At 36.6% G+C, this 22,673-nt stretch overlaps 1 protein-coding gene across 9 annotated transcripts in view; it reads right to left on the bottom strand.

Moving 5' to 3' along the window:
* Dis3l2 (DIS3 like 3'-5' exoribonuclease 2) overlaps positions 1-22,673 on the bottom strand; it is a 356,506-nt gene that overhangs the window by 157,742 nt on the left and 176,091 nt on the right. For 8 of the 9 annotated variants that reach the window (XM_026396261.2, XM_026396260.2, XM_026396266.2 and 5 more), the window contains one exon: positions 15,902-16,075. In XM_026396261.2, coding sequence (XP_026252046.1) covers positions 15,902-16,075 — 174 coding nt within the window. Of the gene's footprint in view, positions 1-10,733; positions 10,813-15,901; positions 16,076-22,673 lie in introns of those variants that run through there. The other variant, XM_026396268.2, reaches the window with a different exon arrangement.

Below are 22,673 nucleotides of genomic sequence, written 5' to 3'. Positions count from 1 at the left end.
TCTGTCTATATCATTCTTTTTTATGGCAAATCATATTCCACTGCATGGATACACCACTTTTTAAAATCCATTAACCAACTGATGGGACATTTGGGCCATTTTCATTTTTTAAAATAATGCTGCTATGCACATCCATGTAAGGTTTGGTGCAGATATGTTTTCACTCCTCCATGAGTAGAAATGCTAGGTCATGTGGTAACATCTAAGGCTTGGATAAACTGCCAAGCTGTTTGCAATGGGGCCACACCATCATAAGTCATCACCTGTGCTACATGAGGGCTCCAATGTGTCTGCATCTTCACCCTCATTTGTTATCTATGTTTTTCATTACAGCCATCCTAGTGGGTGCACTGATTTGCATTTCATAATGATCGATGATATTATTTTTCATGTATTAATTGGCATTTGTATATTTTCAGTCTTTTATAAGTTCCTTATCAAATACATAACATTCATTTCCCTCCATTCTCAGGGTTTTCACTTAAACCAACCAAAGTAGCCTTTAGGCCTCTTGCTGGATGGAGAACAGAAGATCAGCTATACCCTCAGCTCTGCTAGTACTACCCTAGCAGGGGAATCTGCAGACAATTTACTTTCACTGGTGAGGCAACTGGGTCAGCTTCTCACTTGGCCCTCGTGATGCTATCCCAGGAGAGAAATGGTAGCATCCTTTTACTGAGTGGGGTCACAACAGCTGACATTTTGCCAGCAGGGAAATGACAGCACCGTTAACCACTTCTGCTATGCAGAGGAAGTGCAATTGGCTACATGTTCAGACCTGTTGACAGCACTCCAAAGGGAACAGGAGCATCACTTGCACATGGCAGGCAGGATGGAACATTAACTCACTGCTTGGCTCCATGGACACTACCAGGTGTGGGAAATATACCATCAGTGCTTGACTTCATGGACAAGGATGACAGTATATGCAATATTAATGTTTTACTCTGTCCCACTGAAATTGAGGGTGTGTGTTGTATATGTGTGGCTTTTCTGTTAGTGTTTGGTTAGCATAGGGTGGGTACTGCCATAAAGGTTTTCTGTTGTTAGATCATCTGGCTGGAAGAGACAGGTTTTTGTTGGGGAGTACCTTTTATGTGTTTTTTGCCCACTCCAGATTGGTGACCTCTGTAGCACTCTGCCTGGCATATATGGGTGGCAATAAAGAAACCCAGGAGAGTTACCACCATGTGCTTCCTCAAATTCTAAGATCCCTAGGCACTGACTTCTTTTTCTAACTTTCAGACTATTCGTCTCATTTGTTTTGTTATGTCCATGTTTTTAGTTTTAAGAAGGACGACCTGGGAGGAATAAGTATATTCCACTTTTGCCAGAAACAGAAGTTCTGCTTCTTATTTTATGATAGTAATTTTAGCATTTTATTATTTAAGATGTTTTCCTGTCTAATTTTTTCACTGCACTAGAACAACTTTGAAGGCACTAGACTATGATTTAGATTGTATTTTATCACTATTCATTTTCTTGGGAATATCAAAAAGAAACAGGAAGGAGTCCCAGCACTTGGTGGGATATATCACGGCACACTGAATAAATTAATTCTACAAACTCTTAAACAAAACTTTCTTTGGTCTTTTTCCCTTTTCTTTCTTTATCTTACACACATTTATTTACATATGTACTTTATTATACGACAAGTACCTGAGTTAGAGCCTAGAAACAGTAAATTAAGGTCCAGCCCTGGTTCTGATGAGGACTTTGACCTCCATCAGGTATCAGAGTTTTACAAAGGGAGGTCAGACTACAGCATGGTGAGTGAGCAGCTTCCAACGGAGAACAAAGCAATGAGAAATTCCTCCAAACCAAGAGGACAAAGGCCTCACTGCAATTAAAATGGGTCCTAGGAAATGGAGAAAGTGCAGTGTAGTATGGGCAAGACACGGAGGAGAGTGAAACTGGGGAGAGACAAAGGCTGAACACAGAATAGGATACTAGGAAGCAATAAAATTTATTTTCGTCTTATAAAGTTGATCATTTTTATTTTTATTTTTTCATGGTTCTGGGGATAGAACCCAGGGCATATTACCAATGAGCTACATCACCAGCCCTTCTAAAATTTAATTTTGAAACAGAGTCTCACTGAGTTGACCAGGCTGGCCTCAATTTGAAATCCTCCTACCTCTGCCTACTGAGCAAGTAGGATTACAGCCATGTATCACCATACCAAAGACTGTTTCTTATCTTTGTTTCTTTTTTTTTTTTTTTTTGCATTAAGAATGCTAAGCTACTCAACATTCCTAATGTTAGGAATGATTTGCCCACACAGTTACTGACTACTTTTGTGGCTCTTATTTTCAAACTCTAGCTTTCTTATGCTTTGTTAACTTCCCCAGGAAGCTTGTCACTTTCTAGAACTTGCATCATGACAGTGTCTTCTTTCATTTACATTCTAGGCATCAAAGGGGAAAGACTTGAGAATTATATCCATAGGACTGGCAAAGTAGAAACCTCTGCAAAAGTATTCCACACATGTAACAATTCTGGAAAAATTATTAAAACGAACGTTTTCAGAACTCTAGAAATTAAAAACTTATAACAATGTGAAATGCAATTATTTAAGAAAAATGGCTGAATATAAATAAGAACATTGAGCTTTGTAAAAGTTTCCATAGTCTTCGCCCCAGCTCTGCAGTAATCTTGAAAACCAACAGTCTTCTAATTGCAGTGAGAATTAGCAGCCTCACAACCACTGGAGGGGCAGAACGAGTTTAGAGCACCCCAAAAACAGCATTCCAAGAGAAGTTTCATTATTTAACCTCTGCAGTAGTTCCCTGAAATCCCCCATTTATTAAACTTGTTAAATATGAACTTCATCTCACTGACAACCATCAGCAACATGTATTTTACACTATAGCTGTCTGGGATGGCAGTGACAAGAGGCATAAACAAGAAGCTAGGAAGGAAGAAAGGAAGGGAGGGAGGGAGGGAGGGAGGGAGGAAGGAAGGAAGGAAGGAAGGAAGGAAGGAAGGAAGGAAGGAAGGAAGGAAAAGTTGGAGAATGCGATGTTTACAGAGGGCTATGAAAACACCTGACATATTCCTGGGGATCTAGATGGCTATAACCACGTACTTACGGGGTTACGCACAAGCCTACGATCTGAGAACTTTCACTTCTGACTGATCTTAAAGCGCTACATAAGCAGGAAGTAAAGGCTGAGGCAGAGCTGTAAAGCACACGGCTGGGCACTGAAGGTGTGCTCTAACATACACACAGCACTCAGCAAAGAGTGGGAGACTACTGTTTTCAAATACTTAGGGAAATCTCTGTCCATGCATTAGCTGACAACTTAAAGCCAGCTATACAGAAACTGTAGTGGCCTCAGAAGACAGAGAATACAGACTATCTCAGTCCATCTGGAAATCTATAACAAAACACCATGAACTGGGTGGTTGATATACAACAAATGTTTATTTCTCCCAGTTCTGGAGTCTAGGAGTTCAAGATTAAGGTTCTCATGGATTTGGTGTCTGGTAGAGGCTCACATCCTCACAGATGGCACCTTTGTGCTGTGTCCTCTCATAGTGGAAGAGGCAGAGTTTCTCTCAGGTCTCGGTAATAAGGGCACTAATATCATTCATGAGAGCTCTACCTTTATGACCTGGTAACTGCCCAAAGGTCCCACCTCCTAATACTATAACTTGGAGGGAGGTCAGGATTTCAACATATGAATTTAGAAGACCATTGAAACATTCAAATCTTAAAACAGGATACATAGTAAAACAGCAAGTAAAACAAACTGCAACAACAACAAATCCTAGGAAAAGAAGATATGGAGTTGGGAGCAGGGAGCTGATTTCCAGAGTTGCCCTGTGACATTATTTAAGATATATGGTATATAATCATACACATGGTAATCAAAAGAGCTGGAGTGGCTAAACCAATAGCAGATGAAGTAGAATTCAAGACAAGAAGTACTACTAGAGACAAAGGATGACATTTTATATTATTTTATTTTATGGAGTGTTGTAATTTTTATTTTTTCCATATTTTTATTGGTGCATTATAATTATACATAATAGTGGGATTCACTGTTACATATATTTTCATGAATACAATGTAACAACATAATTTGGCCAATACTTTTTTCCAATATTTTCCCCTTCCCTCATCTCTTCCCTTTCTTGGTCCCTTTCCTCTATTGATTTCTCCATTTCTATTCCATGAATTTCTCCCTACCTTTTTTTGTCCTTTTTCCTCTCTAGCTTCCACACAAGAGAAAACATGATTCTTGGCCTTTTGAGTTTTGCTTATTTTGTTGAACATAATGTTCTCAAGTTCCATCCATTTTCCTACAAATGACATAATTTCATTCTTCTTTATAGCTGAATAAAACTCCATTGGGTATATACACTATATTTTCTTTATCCATTCATCCACTGATGGCCACCTAGGTTCGTTCCATAATTCAGCTAGTATGAATAGTACTGCCATAAATAGGTATGTATGCATTATCACTATAGTATGCTGACTTTAATTCTTAGAATAAATACTAAATAGTGGTATAACTGGATCATATGGTGGTTCCATATAAAGGAAGACACTTTATACTGTTAACAGGTTCTATCCATGTAGGAGACAAAGCAATTATCAACATGTGCGCCTAACAGAGCAACAAAATACATGAAGCAAAAACTGATAGAATTAAAGGGAGAAACATAGAAATCAACTATAATAGTTGGAGACCTTCATATACAACTTTCAATAACAGAACAATTAGATGGAAGATCAACAAGGAAATAGAAAGCTTTAAGAAAACTATCCATCAAATAGATCATCAGATCTATTAAACACTCAATCCAACAACAGCTAAATATATATCCTTCTCAAGTTCATATGGTACATTCTCCAGGCCATATAACAAATTTCAATAAGTTTAAAAGAACTGAAGTCATACAGACTATGTTGTTCTTTGACCAAAATGGAATGGAGTTAAAATTAGTAACATAAGGAAACATAGGAAAATCAAAATATGTGGAAATTAGATAATATCCCTAAATAATCAATGGGTTAAAGAAAAAGGAAAATAGAAAATATTTTGAGATTAATATTTGACAAAAACACAACCAACCAAGAACTGGAATGCAGCAAAAGTAAAGCTTAGAGTAAAATTTGTAGTTGTGATTGCTTGTACCAAAAATAGAAAGATCTGAATCCTTAACATAAACTTCAAACTTAAGAAATTAGCCAAGGAAGAACAAACCGAACTCAAGCCATCAAAAGAAGGAAATATTAAAGATTAGAAGAGAAATAAATGAAATAGAGAACAGAAAAATCATAGAGAAAATATTCATATGAAAAGTTAACAAAACTGACAAACCTTAGTTATGCTGACCAGCTGACGAAGGGTTCAGGGGGAGAGATCCAGATTAAAAAACTCACAAATGAAAGAGCAGAATTTACTACCATCTTCACACGAAGGGGGGAAAAAGACTATAAGGGAATACTGTGAATAATTGTATGCCAATAAGTTATATAACCAAGATGCAAAGACAAAATTTCTAGAAAGATACAAACTGCCAAAACTGACTTAAGAAGAAATGGTAAAGTTTAACAGCCCTATAACAAGAAGAGATTGAAAAGCAGCACTGGATGGCCTCATAGGTGATTTCTACCAAAAACTTAAAGAAGAATTAGCACCAATTCTTCTAATTAAGCCAAAATTTATTTTATGAGCCAGCGTGATCCTTATACCAAAACGAGTCAAAAAAATCACAAGAGAACTATTGACTAAGATCCCTTAGAAAAAATCATCACAAGGACACTAGTAAACCAAATTTTATGAAATGTGTTACTAAAGAACCATCTCAATAGACAAAGAAAAACCATTTACTAAAATCTAACACCCTTTCATGAGAAAAGGGAACACCAGAAGGGAACACTTTCAAATTGATAAAGGGTATCTACAAAACGCCTACAGCTTACCATACAATTAACACTGAAAGGCTGAATGATTTCCCTTGGAGATTATGCACAAGACAAGAAGGTCTACTCCTATTGTTTCCATTTGACATTGTATTGAAGGTTATAGCTTGAGCAAGTGAATAAGAAATAAAAGGCATCCAGATTGGAAAAGAAGAGTTAAAACTATCTCTATTTGCAGATGATATAAACTTATCGATAAAGAAAATCCCTAGGGGCACGCGCTTGCTCTGCCCCCAAACACCCACCCACCCCTCCACACAACTATTAGATCCAATAATGAGTTATGCAAGATTACAGGATACAAGATTTTTATACAAATATCAATTTTATTTCTCAATATTATATGAACTATTTGAAAATAAAATTAAGAAAACAATTCATATACAATAGCATTAAAATACATAGGATTAAATTAACTAAAAAATATAAGCTTATTAACTGAAAACTACAAAGTATCATTGAAAGAAATTAAAGCCCTAATAAATGGAAAGACATTGCATACTCATAGGTAAGAAGACTTAATATTGGTAAGATGGCAATACTAATCCAAATTGATCTAGAGATTCAACACAATGCATTTTCCCCCTCCCCTAGAAATAAATAAACTGATCCTAAAATTCACATGAAAATGTAAGGGACCCAGAATAGTAAAAAATCTTGAAGATGGGGGGGAATAAAAGCTGAAAGACTCATGCTTCTCAGTTTCAAAACTTACTACAAAGTTACAGTTACATAGATTAAAAAAAAACTTACTACAAAGTTACAATAATACAGATAGTGTGATACTAGCATAAAGATAGACCTAGATTGATGGAATAGACTTGAGAGTCTGTCTATACTCTCAAGAAAACCTATACTATAATTATGGTCAACTGATTTTCCGCAGTTCAATGGGCAATGAATCTTCAAACAATATAGTCTTTTCCTGTGGTGCTGGAACAACTGGTTATACACATGCAAAAGAATGAAGCTGGACTCCTACCTCATACCATTTACAAAAATTAACATAAAATGGATCATCAGCATTAACATAAGAACACTATAAAACTCTTAAAAGAAAGCATATGCTATGATTTTGATATGAAGTGTCTCCCCAAATCTCCTGTGTTAAGGCAAGAATATTCAAGGTGAAATGACTGAATTATGAGAGCTGTAATCTATTCAGTCCATCCTAGTTTGAATGGACGGACAAGGTGGTAACTATAGGCAGACACGGCATGAATGGAGGAGGGGAGTCACTGGATCATACCCCAGAGGGCACATCTTTCCTGTAGCCCCTTCCCCCTTTCCCTCCCTTCTCTGCTTCCTCACTGCCATGAGGGGGCAGCTTTCCTCTACCATGTCCTTCTGCCATGAGGTGCTGCCTCACCTTGGACCCAGAGTAATGGAGGTGGCCATTTTTGGACTGAGAACTCTGATACCGTGAACCAAAATAACCTTTTTCTCCTCTACATTGCTCATGTTGGGTATTTTGATCAGAGCAACACTAAAGCTCACTAAAACAAGGACATGTGTAAATCTTTGTGATCTTTTAGTAATGATTACTTAGGACATCAAAAATATAAGCAATATAAGGAAGAGTCATCAAGCTGGCATTTATCAGATTTAGAAAACCATTTGCTTCAAGACACTATCCAAAAAGTGCAAGACAATAAACAGTAGAAATATTTGCAAGTGTTATATCTAATAAATGACATATTAGGAATACATAAAATACTCTTATAATTTCAACACTAAAAATATAACCAAAATTATCTTCATTGCCATTTGTATGTCTTTCAAAGAAGACATATAAATGGTAGTGAAGCACATAAGGTTATGTCCAGCATCATTAATCATTACACAAATACCTATCTAACCCACAATGAGCTAATACTTCACATCTGCACGATGGCTATAATCATACACTGCCAGTGTAAATGTAAAATGATGCAGCCAGTTTGGAAAACAGTTTAACAGTTATCCAAAAGGTTAAACAGAGACTAGACCATATGACCCAGAAAATCCACTCCTAGATATATACCCAAGAGAACTGAAAATACAAACCCACAGCAAAACCTACAGCTAAATATTCAGAGCAGCATTACTCATATTAATTGAGAGACAGAATTAACCCAAATGTCCGTCAATTGATGAATGAACAAAATGTGATACATTCATACAATGTATTCAGCCATAAAAAGAAATGAAGTTCTGATAAATGCTATAATATGAATGGACCTTGCTAGGGGATGGGGTTGTGGCTCAGTGGTAGAGCACTCCCCTAGCACATATGAAGCACTGAGTTCAAGCCTCAGCACCACATAAAAATAAACAAACAAAATAAAGATATTGTGTCCACCTACAGCTAAAATAATATTTTTTAAAAAGAAAACATGCTAAATAAAAGAAGCTAACTACACAATACAGAAGCCTATTTGAGAATAGGGAAATCCAGAGAATCTAAAAGTAGATTAGTGGTTGCAAGAAATTAGGTGGGTGGTGTGGGGAGTAAAAGTTAACTGAAATTTCTTTGGGGTATGATGAAAATGTTCTGGAATTAGATAATGGCAATTGCCGCAGTCTGGCTGGGCACAAGATCACGAGCCACTCACAGCTTTGTAGATTCAAACAGCAATTCTTTATTCCCGAACTCACACCGGCCTCTACACACGTTCTGGGGAAATTCAGGTTCTGCCGCAAAATACACGTACTCCCCCAGGCTTTTAATCCCAAATACCTTCTGAATTCCAGGAGAACTCAACGGGAACTCAGGCAGCAGGATACGCCCTATTCCCAGCAGCAATAACCTTAAACCTGGAACTGCCCTAAACCCAGATTGTCCTAAATCGGGCATGCCCTAAACCCAAGGAGGGGGATACTTCCTAAAACCTGCAGGATACACCCTAAACCTGGATCCACCCTGGTCCTTGAGCAGGGTCACCTTTCTCAAACATACATGCAATGTCACAGCGAATGTCCAAGGCAAGTCCATTTCCACGAGTCCTTCCTCTAAGCAACATGGGGTACGCTGGCAGGCAATGGTTGCAAAATTTGGTGAATGTGTAAGAAACCATTGAATTGTACAATTTAAAAGGGTGGAATTTACAGTATTTGAATAGTGTCTCAATAGAAAAAACAGTGAAAACACTTTGCCACCCTGATTATTAGCTATCTCTATATTCCAGTTTGCTCTAAATTACAGGTCACCTATATAAATTTTTTATATATATCATTACAGTACAATTGCAAATAGACCTTATTTATAGTATGTAGAAATTGGTCATTTTGCCCATGCATTCACATTTCTACAATGCTATAAAAATATTTCTAGGAAATAGATTTAAATATTATCTTCTCTTGCCAGTAGGCATTTTTCCACCTGTTAAGACAAAAATCTATTCATCTTTGAATATTTGTATTCTTTAAGAATAGTGCTATTTATCAACATAAGTTTTATGGGATGGAAAATTACTAAAGAAAGTACATACTTAAAACTAAGAATGCCCAGTTGTGAATCTACTTTAGGATCCATTAATCCTAGTTACTATCTATGAGTTTCCTGTAAGTTCACCATCAGTGAGTTGGGATTTACATGAAAGGAATAATATTGCCATTAGTTTCAAATGACAATAACAGCTTCTCTACTTGATGCCAAACAATTTGATCTTGCTTCCCTCTAGCTAAGGCAATATGGGGTTCCCTTGGCAATGGAAAAACTGAGATTTAAAGCACAACTCTCGAATTTCCTGCAATATCATCTTGTGTGGCCCATGGAATACTATTTTCTTTCAAATCCAGAAGAGGTGTCTCTTACTAACTCAGAAGAATTGTTTCAAACACAAAGTTACCGCAGTATTAGAACTAGAAGGTTTGAAATGTCTGGTTCAGCTAATTTGTAAAGAATACTCAATGGAATACCAAGTTCAGTGAGATGATCTCCAGGGGAAAAAGCTCTAAGAAATCTATTAACCCACTATTTTAAAAAAATACTTGGTTTCAGAATCCTTTTTCTCCATAACACCTATTAAAATCCCAAAGAATTCCTGACCTACCAACACCTTTTGGAAAATTCTAACCTGGTTAAAGGTTCATCTTATAAAAGATGAAACTGCTCACTCCCCTCAACCCCTTCCCAAAGTTAACTGATTTCCCCAAGGTCAGCCAGCAGGTCCTGGGAAAGCTAGAACTGACTACTAGAGCTCCTTCCAGGCTGCCACACTGAATTCCCAAGGGGACCTTTTCTAAAGGGCAATTTAATCACATTGGACTTCCTGATTAACAGCAAGAATCAGTTTTTTAATGTTAGTTAGCTATGTTTAAAATCTCTCCCACAAAAGGACTGACCTGAAAAATGTTAGTATTACGTGACACTCCTTTCAAATTTCTATTTCAAGGTTGGTTTTACCTGGAGTGAGAGGAAATTTCTGGCTTTTTGGAACATTTCCATCTTGAAGATATTTTAATAGTTCTTACCACAACACCCTTTCTATGCTCAGTATTTTTAGCTCATTGTTTTCTATTTTGGCAGTCAAGAAGCTGCAGTTTGTAATTTTACCTCCAACTTCATATTTCTTCTTAAAAGTGAATACAATGTCCCACTTATAATAATAAAATCACTAGTTGGCAGAACGACATTAAATGGAAAAAAAGAGGGGGAGACAGAGAGAGAAAGCGGGGAAGCAATTGGAAAATTTAGAGCAAGCAATTTTAAGTGCCAAGTTTCACATTTGTAATAGTCCAGTGGAGGTCACTGGGCTTCCTTTTTATTGAGGGCATAGTAAAGAAATAGATACCCACAAGCTCTCTTGTAAAAAGCTATAGAAACCACCTCCACTTCAACGAAGCTTTACTGAAAAGTGATGTAACTCAAAGATCCACAATAATACGAACTACAAGAAAAACATAAAAATTAGTTTAGTGTGGTATTTTCCTCTCCAATATTTAGATTTTCATTTTCCACATTAATTGAGCTTTTAAGCTTTAGTTTCCTATTCCAGTTTAGCAACAAATGAAACAAAACAATGAGTGAAATGGGAAGTAACTGCATCCAGTCTCAGAAATAACACTGAGTTTCTTGGACTTCTGATGCAACCAACCATCCCCTTTAAGCAGTTTCCTGGGACAGAGTGTCTTCCTGATCCTCAAAGATTTGTGGTATTGGTGTTGCTCCTGATGTTTTTCTTTTTTTAACCTCAGATGCCCTACTAACAATGAGCTACAAGTCTAGGCCATGCAAGAAAGGATTCTCTAGAGAAGGTAGCCAAAGGACCAGAAATTTGGTGAGCCCAATCAGAAGGGCCAGATCACCCCTACAAGTTCACACCAGCTTTACTTCTTAAAAATTGCTAACCAACCATTTTTCTTTTCAAAATAAACACTATTTCTCTCAACTGCAGTTTGCAAAATATTACCCCAATTCCACTGGACTAAAAAACTGGAATTTTACTGACATAATTGGATTATGAGGTTTAAAGATTGATGGAACTTTTCTGTTCCAAATATAATTGTTCAAATACCAAACCTAAATGGGTATGTAGAAGTTCTGACATAGTTAGAGCCAGAGTACCACTGCAGGCTCCAAGCCAGGGTGACAAAGGAGAGGGGATGGAGAGGCTACCAAACCAAAGACCTGCCAAGCCCTGTCAAAGAAGGGTCTTGGGGTCTCAGAGTCTCGGGGGCACATATTGCCCTTCTGCTGACACGGCTAGCACTACAATGGAGACAGCTTTGGTCAGCTCCCCCATGCTTGCTCATTTCTCAGACCTCAGCTCATATACCAATGACCTTGGCACTTTACTCATACCAATATTATAGCACTAGCTATTCTTTGCTGTAATTTTACTGAATATGAACCTGTTTCCCTGAAGAACAAGTGTTTTTAGTATTTCCTATAGCTATATATTAAATATACATATGCATGTATATTATACATATATAAACAATATATGAAAATAAATGTTTTAGGAGAGAAGATAGAAGGAGAAGGAAAAAGACACAGAAGAGTTGATTTTAGGAGTTTAGAGAATATGTATCAGTTTATTCAATATAGCACATATTCTTCAGCATTTGATGGAAAATGCTAGTTCCTTTGTTATTCCTCAGAAAATAAATACTGGTTTTAAAAAATCTCTTTGAACACTGAACCCGTGAGCAGAAGAAATCACACTATCTCAAGTACTTGTACCAAGTGCCTCCCTCCTTCATTACAATTCCATATTTGACTATTGTTTAATACATTTGACTTATGTTCTTCTGCTGTGAGACCATGTCCATTTTGGTTCATATTTCTAGTGGCCAGGATGGTGTTTAATAATTATCTGTTGGCTGAAAAACTGTTTATTATCTATCACAACATCAAAGAAAAAGCTAATCTAATCAGATCCAAACACTTCAATATATTTCTCTTTATTAATTTTTTATTGTAAAAAGTAAGAAATTAATCAAGACTACACAGCTATACAAACGTATGAATTAACTCTGGTGTCCTCACTGGGTGTTTGGGCCACAGGGTGAGAGAGGCATGCAGATGAGTCAGCACTCCAGAACACAAGGCAACAACCTCAACGCTCCTTGGTACCTACGCTTTCAGCCCACTATGATTAAAGGGTATTTATTTAGGCCCAGCTGCATGGATATATAGATATGATTAGTTTTAGCTTAAACCAATTCTTATAATAAAGGCAAGTAATAAAAATATTCCTGCTAAGATCCAGAGATTAAAGAAAATATTAATCTAAAAATATCAATATTACTATTAATACTACTGATACCAGAAAAATGGCAAAGCTGACATTTCTTCTATTTCTGACATAAAGTTATCCCCAGCTGTATTATGACTTAAAAATAATGGCCACCAATCATATATTACCCAGAATATCATTTAGGAAAAATAAACACATTAAATCCATCCCTTCAATGTAAAGATGGCATTTTAATATTAAGAAAAAAGTTAATGCATCTTGAAAACAAAATAATATTTATGTTTTGAAGATGACATTTTAAAAACTGGATTTGTTGAATGCATTGATTATATGGTTTGAGGCTTAAAATGACATAGTGTATAAACTAAAAAACTGTCACACACCTGAACTTAATAGAATTTTCTATTTTTAAGATGACATCAGAAGAATAACCAAGGATTATGAACCCATCTTAAAACAAACAAACAAACAAACAAAAACATTCTAAACTGAAGATGCAGTGCCTTTCAATTAGTCCACAAGTATGACATCAGGCAGGGAGAAAATATATTTCAAAATGAATTGGAACGTAACTGGTTACTAGGACTAAAAAATGAGCATTGATTTAGTGAGCTCAGTTTATCTTCTAAAGATATATCTTTTTCATTTATTATAACCATTAAAGCAAGTAGCAAAATATATAGGACTAAACAAGATTTTTGAATTTCCATTTCAAAGTTGTTAAGCAAAATTTAAAAACAAATTAATGGAAAAAAATGTAAACATAACAAAAAGGAATAATTAATCAAATTGCTTTCACCAAAAGCAAATTGTTAATGTGAACAAACCAGGTCTTCTACACCTTTGTAAGTAAAAGTAAAATATTTAATAATTTATTTCATTCTCACTTCATTTTAATTTTTCTACTTTCATCTGTGTTTATAATGTAAATAATAGTTTAGTGAAGAAGTACATTTGCTTATAATGTTAAAATGAAGTCATATGCATAAACACAAATGTATATTCAACACTGTTTAAGATTTCTATCTAAGGTATCAGGAAACAGTTGAAAGACTCTTAAAGCAAAGAATAAAAAAAATCAGATATGAAGTTTAAAAATATAATTCTGGAGATAGCAGACAGGGAAAAACATATTTGAAGCTTTAAGTAGTGTTGTTTTTTTTTAAAATCCTTGTTACTTCACTAATTGGCACACAGCATCCTAAAGTCCCTCTACCTTTCCATCCCTCCACAGCAAGCAAAGTAGACTTTAACAGAGGCTTTCTGCAGAGTAAGGCCTTGTACATTCTGTAATTCTGTAGTCCAAGGCAATGAGGGCCAGAGAAATGGTAGGGTGGAGCTTGGAGGAATACTGGGCCCTGTGACTTCTGCAATGCTTAGTATTTATCTGCAGCTAGTAGACACGCTAGAAGAGAAGAGCACATCTATTTTCTTACATTTGTATTTATAATAAAGTTAATTTTTTTTTGAAAAATGCAGAGGTATACAAAATGAAAAGTAAAATATTACTTCCCTACCTCCTTACCACTCCATTGAATTCATTCCCCATGAGAATGTTATTATGATAATAGTTTCCTTCTTTTAGATTCTTTGCTGCACATATATACTTGTGTGTATGTGTATTATATGCATTTTCTATATATATACTTATATCATTTTATATTATATTATTTTATAAGAACAGGCCCATATATTATTCTGAAACTTGTTTCTTTCACTTAACAGTATTTGGCCACAGTTCTAGGACAGTCAACATGCATCTAGCCCCTTTTGGCACAATTGGAGAGAATGTTATAATATGGATATACCCAAGTTATTAAACCATTCCTTTATTAGTGTATATCAGTACTGTTTTTAATGTTTCACTTTTACAATAAAGCAATGATCATTCTCATACATATTTCTTTGTGCACTTCTTTGGGTATTCTTTGTACACTTCAGGAAGTAGAGTTTTTTCAGAAAGAGTAAGTACATTTAAATACTTGGTCAAAAATGCAGCATGGATATACTAAATTAAAACAAAAAAGTTCAGCCATTCATTCTGATCTTTTGTCAGCAAATCTTTACAGCTTCCTAAATTCAGGGAAAGATCTCAGCAAACAAACTTCTCAATCTGTTTATGAGAAAACCAAGATTCATAGAAGTAAATAAAGGTCAGAGGTCCCAGATCTCAGAGCCCCTGAGGAGATAATGTACCCATGCACCACCAAGAGCTCAGGAGAGAGGGGAATACTACAAAAATCCAGGATAGCAACTTGGGTCAGCTGACTTCAAATATAATGTGTGTTCCACCAGCCACACTGACAAAAAATGGCAAGAGGGGGCAGAAGAGTACTCTCAAAGTCAGTGGAGTTATGGGCATCCAGAGTGGAAGGTACTGTAAGTTCAGCTGCACAGAGGGACCAAGTGTGGTGAAAAGACTCTGACATGGGATAACCTTAGTAAAAACCTTCCACAGCCTCAGTGGGTTGTATGAAAAGTTTCTTGGTTCTAAATATCTCCATGTGGCATACAAAACGAATGCCAGTACTGAAACCAAATTCTGAAGAGAAATATCAGAAAAGAACTAACATCCCACAATGAAGAAACATCTTCAAAGAAGATGTTGTTATAAAAATACCACAAAAGTACTTTCCAACGAATTCCAGACCTAAAAGTAAAGCTTTAAAATGAGACTCCAAGCACAGAAGTCTTGAATCTTTTGGTCTGTGCCTAGAGAGGCCCACTTAGAGGAAGCATTTCTAACCAGATAACACTGCTTTTATTTGACCAGACCTATGGGTACAGTGAGAAGAAAAGAAGTGGCACCTATAATTTTTGAAATCAGAATGGTCCAGAACAGGGGTCAGCAAACTTCTGTAAAAGGCCAGATGGTAAGTATTTCCAGCTTTGCAGGCTACCTGGTCTCTGTTGCAGCTACCCAACCCTACAGTTGTAGTGCAAAATAGCCACAAGCTATTGTAAATGAATAAGCATGGTTATGCTCCAATGCAACTTTATGGACACTGAAGTTTGAATTTCATGTAATTTTCTTGAAATATTACTATTATAATATTTCCAACCATTTAAAATATAAAAACCATTCTGAGTTCATGAACTGTACATAAAATGGTATTGTGCTGGATTTACCTCATAAGCCAGTTTTGCTTCTTAAATACTCAAGAAACACTGAATTCTCAACTGAATTTGAATGTTGGTGGAAAGACGGAAACTTCTGCATCCAACCCCTAGGAAATAGGTTATAAGGCAGAAGATATTAGAGATTTCTTGTATTTACCTTAAATCTCTTCTCTTGCTGAGTTCCTCTGGTGGAATTGTCCAGGGCAGGCTTTGGGGGAGACATTCTAGAACTTCTGAGGAGAAATCAGAGAAATCTACACCATACTCTGTTAGTATCCCTTCTGTTTCAGGCTCAATTTCACCGGCCTGCCCAAGACTCTTAGCCAGCTGCCTGTGGACAGAACAGAGAGGGAACATTGGGTTAGTGAACAAATGAAACACTGGCACCTGTCTACTCTTTAAATGAAAGGTGCTGGGAGAGTGTTAAAAATCTTCTGCCCCTCCACAGCAGGAATGCAATAACCAGTGTATGAGGACAGGGAAGGGGGCGAGAAGAAGAAACAAGGATATTCTTGGCCTATAAAGTCCACGATTACAATGTAATTTTACCTTTCTTAAGGAATTCTGATTTGGGAACAGGGCCAGAAGGCCTTTCTTGGAACCTGCAATTTTTCGTGGAGAAGTCAAAACTGACATTATAAAAGGCTTGCATAGATGCTTCTGGAAAACACTTTTAGAGACAATTCTGTTCAACTCAGTTTGCTGTTAAATCATTACTTTCAGAGTGCCTACACCTGAAGTCACTGGATTAGAGCTGATAACTCATATTTGTTTCATAATTCTACTAGATTTTACCTTTAAAAGGTAAAAATATGTTATCTAAACATAATAATGTATGTCTACTATAAAAAGGTTAGAAAACCCAGAAAGGTACTGAGAAGAAAATTTAAAGTATCTATAATACCTAGCAAACTATCATTCACAATTTAGGGACTGGACATTAAAGTCCAGTCTGCATTTAATAGGACATTCCTTACATGAACACAGTTCTACCTTTTAAAGAGAAGATCTCACTCATTGGTTGGTCATCTACATATATATTAAAATTGATAATTCTCTATTGTAAATATTGTCATTGCACAAACAGATAACAAGTCTCAAGTTTCATGTTAAAAACAGATAGCAAATAGGAAATGTAATCTGAACCTTGCAGTAGTTGCCTTTCAAGAGGGTACTGGGGAAACCAAAGATGGCCATCTCTCCTGTTGTTCACTTCTACTCATCTCCCAGGATGATCCAGGAATCCCCTCTGCTCTTTTTGCAAGGAATTTAACTCTGGCATCATTCAATTTCACTAAAGAAAACTCTGTTTAGATGCCTGGCTGCCAGAGTTCTCAGGTACAGAGCTGTAAATTGAAACTGGGGACTTGGTTGTCTAACAGGCAGACTTTTAACAAATTCTGATCTTCAGCCTTGAGGAGTACAGCAGTGGTGGCAGCAGGGTTGGCCCCATTTCTCACCCATCAACCATGAAAGGGCGGCCACAGTCCACACACACTCGTGTCCTTCAGGTTATATTGAGGGAGCCTGTGCAGTGACCTATGGGCTCAGATCAGTGACTCCTCCGCAAACCCAAGTGGTGATCTCACAGAAAGCACACCAAAAAGCCAAAGGCAGAGAAATATGAGAACATAAAATTATAAAGAGCTATCTGGAAAATCCCCAAATATTTGAAAATTAAACAATGCACAGGTTGAGGAGGAGAGAAAAGTAAATCAGGCAATATTCTGAACTGAACAAAAACATAACACATTACAGAAGCAGCTAAAGCAGTGCTTCTAGGGAAATTTATAGCATTAAATACTCATATAAAAAAGGAAGTGCCAAATCAATGAACAAAGCTGCTTCTACCTTAAAAAACTATAAAGAACAAATTTGACTCCAAAAAAGTAGAAGGAAAAAAAAGTAACAAGAATCAATGAAGAGAAAATAAACAATGAAGAAAGAGAATAAAACATAAATTTCTATTCATATTAGTCAATAAAAACAGAAGGACATGAATTATCAGCATCAGGAATGAGGAGGAATATCATTACACATGCTACAAGTATCAAATGGATCATAAGGGATTTATGAATGACTTTAAACCAATAATTTCAATATTCTGGATGAAATGGACAAATTTTAGAATGACAGAAATTACCTAGGATTATTCAAGAATAAATCAACATATGAATATTCCTACATCTATTAGGAAATAGAATTCATAGTCTAAAACCCTCCCTTTAAAAAAAAAATTGCAAGTCCAGATACCTTCACTGATGAATCTTACCAAGTATTTAAGAAAACAAAATTGACCACTATATAAAAAGGATAACACATTATGACCAACACTAAAAAATAAACAAACAAAAAGTCAACCAATATAATTCATTATATTAGCAATCAACAAACATGTATCATCTCAATAGAAGAAAAACAATTTAATAAAATTTCCATATTCTTTTATAATAAAAGACCCAGGATTAATGGACATAAACTTCTTCAACTTATTTAAAGGCCATAATCCTAGAGCTAATACCAAACTTAATGGTAAAAGAATAAACAGTTTTCCTGGATCAGGAAGAAAACAAAGGTGTTCATTCTCTTCAATAATATTTAACATTGCATTGAAGTTCCTAGTAAATGTGACAAGGCAAGAAAAAATAAAAGGTATACAAACTGGAAGAAAGAACTGAACACTGAAGTGGGAGAAAAGACTTGACTCCCATTACAGTAATGGCCAACCTCTCACTACATGATGCCTGGCGTCTCTTTAAGGAAGACCCCACTCACACCATGCACACCAGAAGCCAATACACTGTGTATGACTTAAACTCTGCCTCAGCTCAAGACTTTGAATATGAAAATAATGACTCAAAGAGGTATTCCAGACCCATTCATGGCAGCAAGAGTGGTTTCTAGTGACTGCAGTGGTAGCAATAGTGTCCAGTGGAAGTGGTGGTTTGTAAGAGCAGTGGTAAGAACCACCATGGCCAAACAGTGAGTGCTGGATGACTTCTGAGCTCTCCAGAAGTTAATTCACTCCTCCCCTTTCTTCAGGGAATTAATTCAAGCCTCTCACTGTTTCTGTGAGCCCTTCAATATTCTTCCAATAAACTCCTTCCCCAACAGAGCTTGTTTCTCTTTCCAGAAACTAAGAATCCAGACAGTTAAAGACACAGGTTACCCCAATGTTACCTTATTTTTTAAATAACAAAATCATTACCAGTGTGCACTAGGATGTGAAGATCTAGGGGACAAACTGTCCCTGCTTCTGAAGTTTGAAGGAATGGGAATTCCACACTGCACCGGATGACTACTTGCAATAATGTTGTTTAGATTAAAAAACAAACAAACAAAAAACTTTAAATTCTGGAGATCACAGGCAATAATTAGTCATTTAAAAAACTAATTTGTATTTAAAAATTAATAGAACCCAAGGTATTTCCCAATCATCTAACTAACCTATTCCCACAGGTTCCTGAAGTTGAGTTTCCTACATTCATCTCCTAACATCAATATCTTTTAACTGTCTGAGTTCTTGGTTACAAGGAAAAGAAACCAACTCTGGTTGGAAAGAGTTTATTAAAAGGATACTTGCTGGGTATGGTAGCACACATCTGTAACCCCAGCAGCTTGGGAGGCTGAAGCAGGAGGATCACAGGTTCAAAGCCAGCATCAGCAACATAGTAAGACCCTGTCTCAAAATAAAAAATAAAAAGGGATGGGGATGTGGCTCAGTGGTTAAATGACCTTGGGTGGTTCAATCCCTGGTCTGGTGTGGGGGGGGATATTGCAGGGCTCACAGAAATAGAGACTTACAGAATCAAAAAAGGAGATGGAAACGAAAAATTATATGCTTAATCTCTAAATTCTTGATTCTGGGCTAAGATGAAAACTCAGGAACTTTCTTTTTTCATCAAAAAAGATTCCTGGGGATGTTACTCAGTGGCAGATCACATGCCTTGCACTTGTGAGGCACTGGGTTCAATCCTCAGCATCACATAAAAATAAACAATACAGGCATGCTGTCCATCTACAACTACAAAAAAATTTTTTTTTTGAATAAAAAAAGTATCCTGAATTTCTTGTAGCTGCCAGGCTAAGGCAGAAAAAATTTTTTTTCAAAAGATGATGAATGAGGGCTGGAGTTGTAGCTCAGCGGTAGAGCACTCGCCTAGCACGTATGAGGCACTGGGTTTGATCCTCAGCACCACATAAAAATAAATAAATAAAATAAAGATTAAAAATTTTTTTAAAAAAGATGATGAATGATTACATTACTGGATTTATGGTCTAACAAGTATCTTAGGTGAAAAGTAGGGGCACTGATGAGAAAGAATAAGATTCAGGGGATACAGAAAGGTCTGAGTACCCTGAATGCCTAGTCGCAAATGACCTTCCACTTTCATGATTCTTAAGTGGACTATGATAGCATTTGAAGGAACAGGCTCTAAAAAGAATTGTAACCAAAACCTTGTAATATATCCATGGTCCACTTCGGCTGAGAAAAGATGGCCCGATAGGCAGTGACTTTAAGTTTAGCCAGAAGGACAGGAACCTCAAAGAATGATTGAAGGACTGGTGACAGGCATATCTGGGGAAGAGACATGTGGATAGAATGGGACTATTAAAATGTACCCAGACAGAGTATAACTATTAGAATTCCACAAGAATGCTCAGCCAAGTGATCCCACTGTGGAGGGAGGAGGGGTCTGGGAATGGAAGATTCTGCCTTCCCAACCACTGCAGTGCTTCCTTGACATGAACAAGGTACATGGCAGCAGGAAATGAGCTCCACATTAACTTCTTCTTCTGATAACCTGGCCCCTGCCCGTCCAGGATACCAGTGTGCCAGCAATAGTAATCAACTTTGAGTCCATGATAAAGAACCATGCCAGGAGGACCCAACACTACTTGATAACAAGTTGTATCCCTCAGCTCTTCTTTAATGAAGAGGGCAGAAATCTTGCTCCATTAAAATTGTGAGATACTAACTCTGGGCTTGGGACTGCTGTCTTCATCTGTCCTGCCTACCATGCTTTGCATGAACATCACAATCCATAGATTTCAGAAATACAGAAAAAGCTATTGGTATCTCATTCAATTTTGTTTATAATCAAGTATTTCACTTCTTGAAAGAAGCAAAGCATATAAAAGTCACTGAGTGAAATGGTGTAATTGTCTGCTGACTGCTAAATTATGAGACTAATCAGAAGACAACACCTTGTAAGGTTGCAGAGCTTCCTCCAGGACAGTCATGGTGCTCTCCCTTGGCAGCCTAGAGCCAATGCACAAGGTCTGGATACCAAGGATACAAGTGGAGTCGGGCTTTTCAATATCACACTTAAGACCCACTCAAAATTTTTCTTTTCCAGTACTGAGAATTAAACCCAGGCCTCACACTTGCCAGGAAAGCACTCTATCACTGAGCTACCTTCCCAGCCCTTTTATATCATTGTATCTCCTTTCCTTTCTTTGCATTTTACTTGGAGTCTGGGGCTTACTAGGTTGCACATGCTGGTCTCAAACTTGTACTCCTCCTGCCTCAGGCCCTAGAGCAGCTGGGATTACAGGCAAGTGCCACTGGGCTCAGTTCTACTAGTTACAACATTTTTAACCTTGTCTTCTAACACTCACCTTTATAATAATAATGACTCTTCTGACTGAGACTACAAGAATCCTGACTAATATAAACAGACACAAAACATACTACACCAACTTCTTTCTTAAAAAAGCTATATTCAGTTAAGCCAGTGAGTGATGACTTGGAAGCAAAGGATTCAAGAATGGCAAGTAATATATAAAGAGGATAATCATACATGATATTGAGGCACATGAAATTGTCAATATTGGATTTTTAAGCTATAAAACATAATTTCATATAATTCTATCTAGTAATATTAAAAATAACAAATAACCATTCATTAATCAGCATACATAGTTGCTGGGAGAAGAATAAACAACGACATATATCTTGTATAGTTTATTAGACAACGACAGTAACATGAAAAGGAACACATTCTCACATGTGGTGGGTATCTCAGGGCAGTGTATGAGAGGCAGATCTAGAATACCATGACCACCCTACTTTCACTTTGTGAAGCTGGTAAGAATATATATATATGGCCAAAAATTATCTCCTTAGATCTAAAGTAGAAAAGAGACTTAAAATATGGACAAAAAGGCATTTTATAATACCTAACTTTTGAAATACAATACTAAAATCCAGGAAGAACTCATAATAGCAGACACCTGTACCCATGGTTTTGCTTTCTGAAGTTTCTGTTAATCAGTGGTCAACCATGGTTGGAAATTATTAAATGGAAAACTCCAGAAATAAGCAATTATTGAGTTTTAAACTGCATGCCATTCTGAATAAAGTAATGAATCTGTGTCATCCTGCTCTGTCCTGCATAGAACATGAATCATCCCTTGTCCAGCATATCCATTCTGTACATGCTACCTGCCTGTTAATCGTCTAGTAGCCATCTCAGTTACCAAACAGCTGCTGCACTATCACAATGCTGTTATTCAAATAAACTTATTTTAAAATAAAAGTAACAATGGTCCCAAAGTGATTGATTTATTCCTTATGCATTTGCAATTTTGCTTCTAAAGGAAGCATCTAGATATGAGGAATAGAAATAATTTTCAAAGATACCAGTTAAGACAATCTTCCTGACTGGTTGCCGTGTCAGGTGCTCATAATCCCAGGAACAGGAGGCTGAGTAATCAGGACGCTGAGGCAGCAGGATTAGGAGTATGAGGTCAGCCTATACAACTCAGTAAGACTGCATTTTCAAAGAAACAAAATCAGACCGTCAATCAATCAATCAATCAATCAAAGAAACAACAAAAACCTATAAAGACAACTTTCCTGAAATAAAATTTAAATTTACAGACAGAAAAACTGTCTCAGGAAAAATTAACACACAAAATCACCA

The sequence above is a fragment of the Urocitellus parryii genome, chromosome 1 (assembly GCF_045843805.1).
Source record: "Urocitellus parryii isolate mUroPar1 chromosome 1, mUroPar1.hap1, whole genome shotgun sequence".
Classification (NCBI taxonomy): domain Eukaryota; kingdom Metazoa; phylum Chordata; class Mammalia; order Rodentia; family Sciuridae; genus Urocitellus; species Urocitellus parryii.
Note: the sequence above shows the minus strand (reverse complement) of the source record. Positions and strands in the feature narration are given on the sequence as shown.